The 9,440-nt window shown below is 46.6% G+C and overlaps 1 protein-coding gene across 1 annotated transcript; it reads right to left on the reverse strand.

The window, feature by feature from the left end:
• Positions 1-2,973: 2,973 nt before the first annotated feature.
• Positions 2,974-9,203, reverse strand: Zc3hav1l (zinc finger CCCH-type containing, antiviral 1 like). The gene is made up of 4 exons (XM_059256558.1): positions 8,833-9,203; positions 7,823-7,958; positions 5,414-5,675; positions 2,974-4,072 (listed from the first exon to the last, which is right to left on the reverse strand). The coding sequence occupies exons 1-4, from the start codon at positions 9,201-9,203 to the stop codon at positions 3,951-3,953; spliced, it is 891 nt and encodes a 296-aa protein (XP_059112541.1). The 3' UTR covers positions 2,974-3,950.
• Positions 9,204-9,440: the final 237 nt, after the last annotated feature.

Below are 9,440 nucleotides of genomic sequence, written 5' to 3' on the forward strand. Positions count from 1 at the left end.
TTCTATTTGTATTTAATATAAAATGATAGAGTTGCATAACAAATCACTTTGTAGCCATGATTTTATATTCAGAAAAACAAACAGGCCATGTACGACTATTAAAACTGACAATTCACCCAAAGGCAAGTAACATACAAGCATATTTCAGAGAGATCCCCATGATGAGTAGCAACACAAACACAAAATATTCAAGAAAGAATTAGCATAACAGATTTATTAAAAAAAAAAAAAAAACATAGTGAGGAAAGTCAGAACACATCAGTGGTGGAGAGGAAACCCTGGATGGGAAACGCCACTTCATAAACACAAACTGACTTCAGACTCAATGAGTCAACTGTTTGCCTTACATATCACCCTCATTAGGACAACAAAAAATGTTTAAGTAAAGGACCTGAGCTGAGTGTGGTGGTGCACCCCGTTAGTCCCAGCGGATCTCTGTGGGTTTAGGGCCTACCGGGTCTACATGAATTCCAGGCCAGCCAGGGCTACAGTGAGAGCCTGATTATAAGAGGAAAAAAAGGAAAAATAAACAAAACAAACAACAACAAAACCAGTGAAGACCAGCATAGATTGACAACTAATTCAGCATTTGACAAGAAATGTCCTAAGTCTACATGTCAGAATTACCATGAGGAACAAATAATGTTTTAGCTCAAAGCCAAAGCACTGGAATGTGAAGGAGCACTATGCAGGAGGTACGGGAACCACCTCTCTGGGGTCAGCAAGGGCTATAATCTTGACGATTATAATTTTGCCAGCCTTTGAGGCAGGCAGAGGGAAGTAGGGATGGTATTTACAGACGAGGCAACATCATTTAAAGATCGAGTCCAGGGCTGGGCCTGGGGATGTGCCTCAGTTGGCAGAGTGCTTACTTAGCATGATAAAGTCCTATCTTCAGTTCCCAGCACCACATAAGTGGGACTTGGCAGTAAACACCAGTGACGTCAGCACTCGGGAGGTGGAGGCAGGAGGATCCAAAATGTAAACTACACAGTGAATTCAAGACCAGAGACATAAGACCCTGGCCAAAAAAAAAAAAAAAAAAAGCCAAAATTGTCAAGTTGGTTGAAATTCTGGCATCCATTTTGGTTTTGTCTTTTGGTTTTGGTTTTGTTTTTGAGACAGGGTTTCTAGCAGCCAGGCAGGCCTCTAACTCACTGTGTTATGAAAGCTGGCCTTGAATTTTTTTTTTTTTTTCTGAGACAGGGTTTCTCCATGTAATAGTCCTGGCTGTCCTGGAACTCGCTCTGTAGATCAGGCTGTCCTTGAACTCAGAGATCTGCCTGCCTCTGCCTCCCAGTGTGTTGGGATTAAAGGCCCACCCGGTGGCCTTGAACTCTTCGGCCTCCAGCTATGTGCTGTGGAACTAATTTGAAATGTAAAGCCCAAGGAAATACTGACCTGCTTCTGAGACTATAAGTGAAAACCACCTCAAGACACTGTAGTGAGTGTGCTTTACCTGGCCCACCCACTTGAGGGAGCGCCCAAGTCAGCCATCACCCATGTCTATAAACTGACCCCAAATTAGCTCCCCAGCAAGACAGGCTCTGTAACAGCCTCTACCTTCCCTTTCTAAGAAGTTTATTTTTATTTATTTATTTATTTATTTATATTTATTTATTTATTTATTTTTATTTATTTATTTATTTATTTATTTATTTGGTTTTTCGAGACAGGGTTTCTCTGTGTAGCTTTGCGCCTTTCCTGGGACTCACTTGGTAGCCCAGGCTGGACTCGAACTCACAGAGATCCGTCTGCCTCTGCCTCCCGAGTGCTGGGATTAAAGGCGTGTGCCACCACCATCCGGCAGAAGTTTATTTTTAAATAAAATCAGCCCTTTGCCTCAGTACCACAACTCTTAACTTCATCTGCCTGTCATGGGGGTAAGCAGGCAGACTTGGTCCAGGAACAATTACAGATGAGGAGTTTAGTGCTGAGGATACAGCTCAGTGGTGGAGCACTTGTCCAGCATGAGCGCATTCATGAACGCATGAGCCCATTCCCAGTATCACACATACATACAAAAAGATAATTTTGTAGACTAAATTCCAAGAGAACTAAAATTAAAATGGAACATTATAGGCTTGAATAAAATGTTGCAACAATGACTACAAATCAATAAACATATATATAAGAGCATAATCGTGATATACGTGAGAAAACAACGTAAAAGTCTACCATGTCTATTGATGTAAAGGGTGTGCATTGAGCTATTCCATTCCATTAAGGATTTAAGATAGCTTACAATAAATATATACAGGAGAATGACGAAGTATAAATAGTAATAATAATAAACGCAATTTCTTTTTGAGACAGAGTCTCATTATGTAGCTCTGGCTAGCCTGGAACTCACTATGTAAATCAGGGTAGCCTTGAACTCACAGAGACTTGCCTGCCTCTACCCCTGTAGTGCTGGGATTAAAACCGTACACTACAGTGACTGACTGGCCTTTCTTTTTAAAGTTTAGTCCCAGGACTTAGATGTAGGGCTTTGCCTCACGCAGGCAAGACCCTGGGTTTGATCCTATCACACACACACAACAAATACCACTAGGAAAAAAAGTCACAACTAGGAATTTCAAACGAAAGAATGTAAAACACTGTCATTGACAACCAAAGTGCAAAGACCTGAGTTGATGAGTTTACTGTCCGTTAGGAGGAAACTGAGTTCTCATTTGGAAAGACATTTTTACATCCCTCCTCTCATTGGCTTCATGATACAAGTTTCTCTAAATAAGGTAAGTTTGTCGTTATGAAAACTCACTGAGTGGCCCCTGTTTTTCAAAAGTCATATTACAGAAAGAAACACAAGCCCTTCTCTTTACACAACGTCATTGGGGAAAATGGCCACAACAAAGATTTGCAAATCCCACGATGAAAACAGTAGGATGAGTGGGGGCGGAGGGGGTGGAGGAAGAAGGAGAGAGTGACCTTGAAAACCGGCAAAGCGTGGCACACACACACACACACACACACACACACACACACACACACACATTCTCGATGACCTGTCCCCATCCTCAGAAGGGGCAGAAACAGCTGGAGGAAGGAGCGAACTACACATCCTTCAAGATACAGCCACAGAGCACTGGTTGGCTCACTAAGAGATGAGAAGTGGTTGGGGGTGAGGTAGAAAACTCTGGTCAGAGCCCAAAGATTATTAACTGTGATGCCGATTGAGAACGGACCCATGTGGTTGAGTATCATGGACACAGTATGGATAACAGCACAGAGGGCCCCAGCAACAAAATACAACATAGGAAAGTCACAAAATCAAGACACACAGAATGCAGGGGCAGAGGAGGCCGCTCATCTACACAGATATTTAAAGAAATCTGTATCAAAAGATAGTATTGTTTAGCACTTAAAAGCCAAACAAAGGTATAAAATGACTTTTAAACTCAATACAAAATGAGACACAAATACATCTGATACAAAATGAGATATTCAAATGTTGTTATGAGTATTGAAATATTCCAGAATAAGGGAGGTAATTAAGCTATATAAACAATTCTGTGTAAAAAGGGATTATGTATATACCAAGTAATACGCAGTGTGTAAAAACTCTGTGACATCTACAGTGGACGCTGTGTGAATGGAGTCTAGAAAACGCGAGCTGGACACAAAGGCAGCAGAAAGCTGCCCTCCATCCCATGGCTGGAAAGGGGGGAACCGCAGACAGAGGCTACAGCTTCAGGATTTGCCCTGGACTGATCCCCTCTGTGCTCAGAATTTTACCCTCTCTTTGCCCGCTCCAGGTCCAACCTCACCTGCAAGTGTATTTTCATTTCCACCCTGGGTTCTCCCAATCAGGGATGAGATAGGTATTAAAGTTGCCAATGCTAGTAAGTAAGGAAAGAGAATGACTACAGACTCCAGCTCAGCTGCTGTTGCTTCTGATCCTCCAAGATGGACAAGCTGCTTCTCACTTTCTCTATGCTCTTGAAGGTTTACTGGGGCTTCCTGGGCGACTGAGCAGGGGCAGGGGCCAGAGGCCTGGCTTCTGCAGCCCCAGCCCCAGGGGCCCCTTGCTTCTCAACACCTTGTGAGTGCCCGGCAGAGGTCATGCGGTCTGAAAGGAAGAAGAGAGATGAGCTTTCTGCTTTAATTTTATGTTGGGCGCAACATGGGAGGGAATGGGGTAGACAGGATCAAAACAAAAAATAAATAAAAATAAGCAGTTAAAAAGACTAAGCGGCAGATATTTCTGATCTTAAATTTAGTGAAAAAAGACAGTAAGCTAATTCCATTTTGCCCACCTCCAGATCAGTCCTTGCTCAGTTACAATAAAGTGGATCCCTGTGCAGCTTTGTGCTGATTTGAATAAGAATGACCCCCTACAATCCTATATTTGACTACTTATGTACCAGGCAGGGAACTCTTTGATAAGATTAGAAGATTAGGAGGTGCGGCCTTGTTGGAGGAAATGTGTCACTGGGGGTGGGCTTTGAGGTAACAAAAGCCCATGCTGGGGGGCCCAGTCTCTCCATCTCTCCATCTCTCTCTCTCTCTCTCTCTCTCTCTCTCTCTCTCTCTCTCTCTCTCTCTCTCTCTCTCTCTGCCTGTGGATCAGGATGTAGCTCTCAACTACTTCTCTAGAACCATGCCTGCTGTGCCTGCCATGAAGTCCCCTGCAGTGATGATAATGGACTAAGCCTCTGTAACTATAAGCAAGACCCCAATTAAATGTTTTCTTCATAGGAGTCCCCTTGGTTATGGTGTCTCTTCACAGCAATAGAACAGTGACTGAGACAAACTTAAAAAAAAAAAAAAGAATCATCTGTTTTTATTTTACATGTATGAGTGTTTTGCCTGCACGTATGTAAGTGTACATGCACATGCATGCAGTGACTGCTGTGGTCAGAAGAGGGCGTCAGATTCCACAGAACTGAAGTTAGGATGGTCGTGAGGACCGAACCTGGGTCATCTGCAAGAGCAACAAATGCTCTAAACAACCCAGCCATCTCTCCAGCCCTTCCTGAGACATGCTATTTTATTTCTAGTCTGTTGCCTGTAATGTGGTCAAAATTACTTAAAAATGAAAACAGGAAAACTTTAGTTCAAGTTGACAAAAGAAAACCACATGCCGTCTCCCTCCCACATTCCCAGCTGAATTATTAAGATGATTCTACCAAATTCTTGACCCCCAGTTTGCCCAGAAGCTACCATATTCCAATATTTGGGCATGTTTTCTACCTTGGCAAAAATCTCCTCTTCTTTGGTTAGAATTATATTTCCATACCATAAAAACGTTAACTAGGGCTACAGAGATGGCTCAGTGGCTAAAAGCACTTGTTGCCGTAATCAAGGATCTGCTGCCCTCTTCTGGCCTCCTGTGGCACCCCCACCCCACATGTGCACACACACAGTACAGAACCTTAGCACACCTCCTCACGAACAGTCCCCTGCCTACCTTTATCTTCCAGCATCTTGTGCAGCTTCATATGTTTGTAGACGGTGATTATCTGGAAGTTGACGACACTTGAAACACTCAATTCTTGGTCCTCTAACAACTTCAGGGTGGTGGCGTGAATGAGTTTGTGGGAGCGCTTGCAGGTCTGAAGTGTGCATTCGCCCTGGACAAAGGACTTGCACACATGAAACTTGTTGCATTTGTCCCTGAGGTTGCAGTAGCCATAAAGGACATCGCCACCTTTGTTGTACAGCAAACAGACCTGAGGCAGGAAGGAGGCAACGCTTGAGATAGGAATTCTCAGGGTTATCTTTAAGCTAACAAACTATAACTTCTTCAACTTAGAAGTTTAATGGCATCTTTGGGGGAGGGGAGTGTGTGTGTGCACATGTGTGTGCACATGCATGTGCAGGCCAAAGGTCAATACTGGCAATCTTTCTTTAATTACCCTCCACTTTATATGTCTGTGAGTACAGGTGCTCACAGAGGCCAAAGGCATCAGATCCTCTGCAGCCAAAGTTTCAGGTAGGCTGCCCAATATGGTGCTTGTAGAGAACTTGTCTAACATGCATAGAGTCCTGGGTTTGCCCCCCAGCACTGCATAAAACTGGTCATCTGGCCCATCCCTGTAATCACGTCAGGGAGACAGGGGCAGGAGGATCAGAAGTGGCCAAAGCTGGTTTTTATGCCGTGCTGGGGATCGAACTCAGGGCTTTACCCATGCTAGGCGAGCACTCTAGGAGCCGGGCTACATCTCTGGCCCTTGTGTTTTTATCTTTTTTGTTCAGAGACAAGGTCTGTGGTTATCCTTTTACCTTAGCTGAGTGCCAGGATTATACGAATAAGTCACCAAGTCTAGCTTATTTTTGTTTTTTGAGGAACCTCCATACTAGGTTGTACAATGTTTAATGATAATTTATATTCCTACCAACAATGTATGAGAGTTCTCAATGTCCTTGCCACAATCTATCTTTGTTTTATCTTGGTTTGGGTTTGATTTTTGGTTTGCTTCATTTTCAAGTCAAGATCTTGGTATGTAGCCCAGGCTGGCCCTAACTTTCAATCCTTGTGCTTTAGCTTTTGAAGAATTACAGGTTTTCACCACCACACTCATCTACTTTTTATCCTTTTTGTTTTTGGCAGGGGTGAGGGGGGTGGAGGGGTTCAAGACAGGGTTTTTCTGTGTAGTGTTGCCTGTCCTGGAACTCTTTGTAGACCAGGCTGGCCTCGAACTCAGAGATCCACCTGCCTCTGCCTCCCGAGCACTGGGATTAAAAGTGTGTGTCATCACCAGCTGGTGAATATATCTAATTTTTAAAGTCTATTAATAAACTGTGGGAGCCCACAAAGGTTTTCTAGTGAGATCTGAGCTTGCTTTACCCAGCAGGGCTGCATTAGGGTAGCTTAACCACATGCATGGTCACCAGGTGTCTGGGATGGTCTGCACGTGGCTGTGCTGGGGGGAGGTCTTTTGCTCCACCCCTTGGCACTCCTTTAAAAGCCCTTTAGTAGAGACAGAAGGGGCTGGTGGGCTTTGACCCAGGCCCTCCCGAGCTATCCTGTGTTTCTAGCTGCCTCTCTCCTCTATATTTCTATCTACATACTTCTCACTTCTCCCTCAAGAGTACCCTGGGGGAGAAAGAGGCTAGCAGGTCTCCCTCAATAAACCTTACTTCATATGAGCTCTCCCTAAAATTCTTTTCTGCACTGAATCCAGGGATCCGATTTTATCTGAGCTAAGGTCCCTCAAAGATAAGGGACATCCTGGAGCTATGTGCCTCCTGCCTCTGACAGCAACGTCCATGATAGAAAGATCATGCCAGATTTAAAAAGAATTATTATTAGTCTCATAAATTTTGATTTGAGATTATTATTTGGTTAACAAATTCTTCACATAAATAGAAACAAATGTGCTAATTTTTTAATGTGCATTGGTGTTTTGTCTGCATGTATGTCTATGTGTTAGGGGTGTCGGATCCCCTGAAAAAGGAGCTACGCTACAGACAGCTGTGAGCCGCCCTGTAGGTGCTGGGAACTGAACCTGGGTCCTCTGGAAGAACTGCCAATGCTATTAACCACTGAGCCGTCTCTCCAGCCCCACAAATGTGCTAATTTTACCATTCTAGCATTTAAAAGAGGGTACTTTCAAAGTATCTGGAACCAAATCACAGTGCTTCCAAGCAATTAAAATTAACACCTGAAGTGGTGATGGAGGCAACAGAGGCCTGCAGACTCAACACTTGATAGGTGGATTGGCAGAAGAGCAGCCTCGGCTAATACAAAGTTCACGGCCAGCCTGGGCTATGTGAGATCCCATCTCAACAAACAAAACAAACATTAGGATTAGAGGATCAGTGTGGGAAAGAGTTGCCACAATGTGGGTAGGGTGGCGGCTCATCACGGACTCACCTCTGGGAAAAGGCAGGGGTCATTCTGCAAAAGCAGGATTCGAAGCTGGGCTTCATTGAGGCCAAAAAGGCCGCGGTTTTTCATGACTTGGATGTTGATAGGCGTGTGGATATCATGGGACAGGGCGCAGGTAGACCTAGAAGTGTTCAGAGCAGTCAGAAGACCAGGCCACAAAGAGGGAGGTGGCTGGCAGTTCTAATTCTTTGCCTTAGGGCATTTCCAACTTACAAGTGAATTCCCCAAGTACTGATAAAAATGGGCGGGAGGGGGGAGAACAAGGGAATCTGTGCCTGTATGTAGAACTTAATTGTATTGCAAAATAAAAATTAAAAAAAAAAAAAAAACATTGAACAGTTAGGTGCAAAAAAAAAAAAAAAAAAATCAGGCTTGAGGCGACTCGGTCCTGTTAAGTGAGTAGATTGACCTAAAGCCTAGGGTAGGTACCCTGCCCATGTTACTCATCTGTTCTGTAGGGACTAAAACTTGATCTTCAGACCAACAGCTGCTGATCTCCCATCCTCGTCCAGCAACACTATAAAGAAAGCACTTGGACTATGTAGCCAGGCGCCAGGCCCTCACCCCATCCGGCCACCAGTTTCCTGCGGTTGGACTAGACCAGCGTTTTAATCCCTAATGGGCTGTGATTACTGAAGGAAGGAGGGAAGGGAACAGAAGGTCCGAGGGCCATGGGCCTTCGGATGTCCCCTCAGTGTGGCACTCGACATAAGTGAACTCAAAAGTCACAACAACGAATTTAACCTGGCTGGTGTTGTGGCGCATCCTAGCATGCTGGGGCAGGGACAGCAATTGGGGGTGGGGGGATGATTAAAAAACTTCAGTGGAGAGGACATTCCATGTCACACCTCGGCGAAGAGGAGCACGGGAGCGGCCTGCGCCGAAGGCCTTTGTCCCATCCTGCCCGCGGCTAGCCGAGCAGCATCCGGAGGGCGCGTCCCGCCCGCCCGCATCCCCCCACCGCCCCACTGGGGACCGAGGACCCCACCCCTCACCAGCAGTCGCGGTGGGGGCACTTGCCCAGCATGTGACGGCGACACAAGTGCAGCTGGTCGCAAGCCTGGCACTCCCCGCGTTGATAGCGGGCGCAGAGGCGCGCGGAGGACACGGCCACCACCCTGCAGGCCGTGGCGCCGCCACCCGCGCCCGCGCCCGCGCCCGCCGCCACCTCGGCCTCGGGGTCCCACGGACCGTCGTGCAGCTCCACCTCCTGCAGCAGGAAGCGCTCGGGGCCCGCGCGCCGCAGCACCGCCCGCAGCTTCGCCTCCGACAGCTCCACGTGGCCGCGCAGGTCCTGCAGGAACATGCGGCCGCCGTGAGCACACAGCACCTTGGTGAGGAACGCGCACACCGTGAGGTCCGCCATGGCCCGCGGAGCCCGCGCCGCGCGTCCCCGCCAGCCCGGGGCCTGCAGGCTCCTCCCCGCCGCGACTGCCACTGGAGCTTGGGAGCTGTCGGGGCGGAGGGGGTGGGTTGGGGGGTGGCCCACAAGGCCGGGCCTGAGCTGGGGCAGCCTCCCAGGCTCCTGGGTCCGTTGCAGATACCCGCGAGGGCTGCAAAAGACTATAAAGTGGTGCACTCAGACCGATGGCACCCGCCTGTA

This window comes from Peromyscus eremicus, chromosome 3, assembly GCF_949786415.1.
Source record: "Peromyscus eremicus chromosome 3, PerEre_H2_v1, whole genome shotgun sequence".
NCBI lineage: Eukaryota > Metazoa > Chordata > Mammalia > Rodentia > Cricetidae > Peromyscus > Peromyscus eremicus.

Coding starts and splice junctions, on each gene's coding strand:
- Zc3hav1l (XM_059256558.1), bottom strand. CDS start 9,203: ATGGCGGACCTCACGGTGTGCGCGTTCCTCACCAAGGTGCTGTGTGCT. Junction 5,676..7,822: donor ACCCCTGCCTTTTCCCAGAG/GTGAGTCCGTGA, acceptor TTCCTGCCTCAG/GTCTGTTTGCTGTACAACAA. Junction 4,073..5,413: donor CAAGATGCTGGAAGATAAAG/GTAGGCAGGGGA, acceptor TCTTCCTTTCAG/ACCGCATGACCTCTGCCGGG.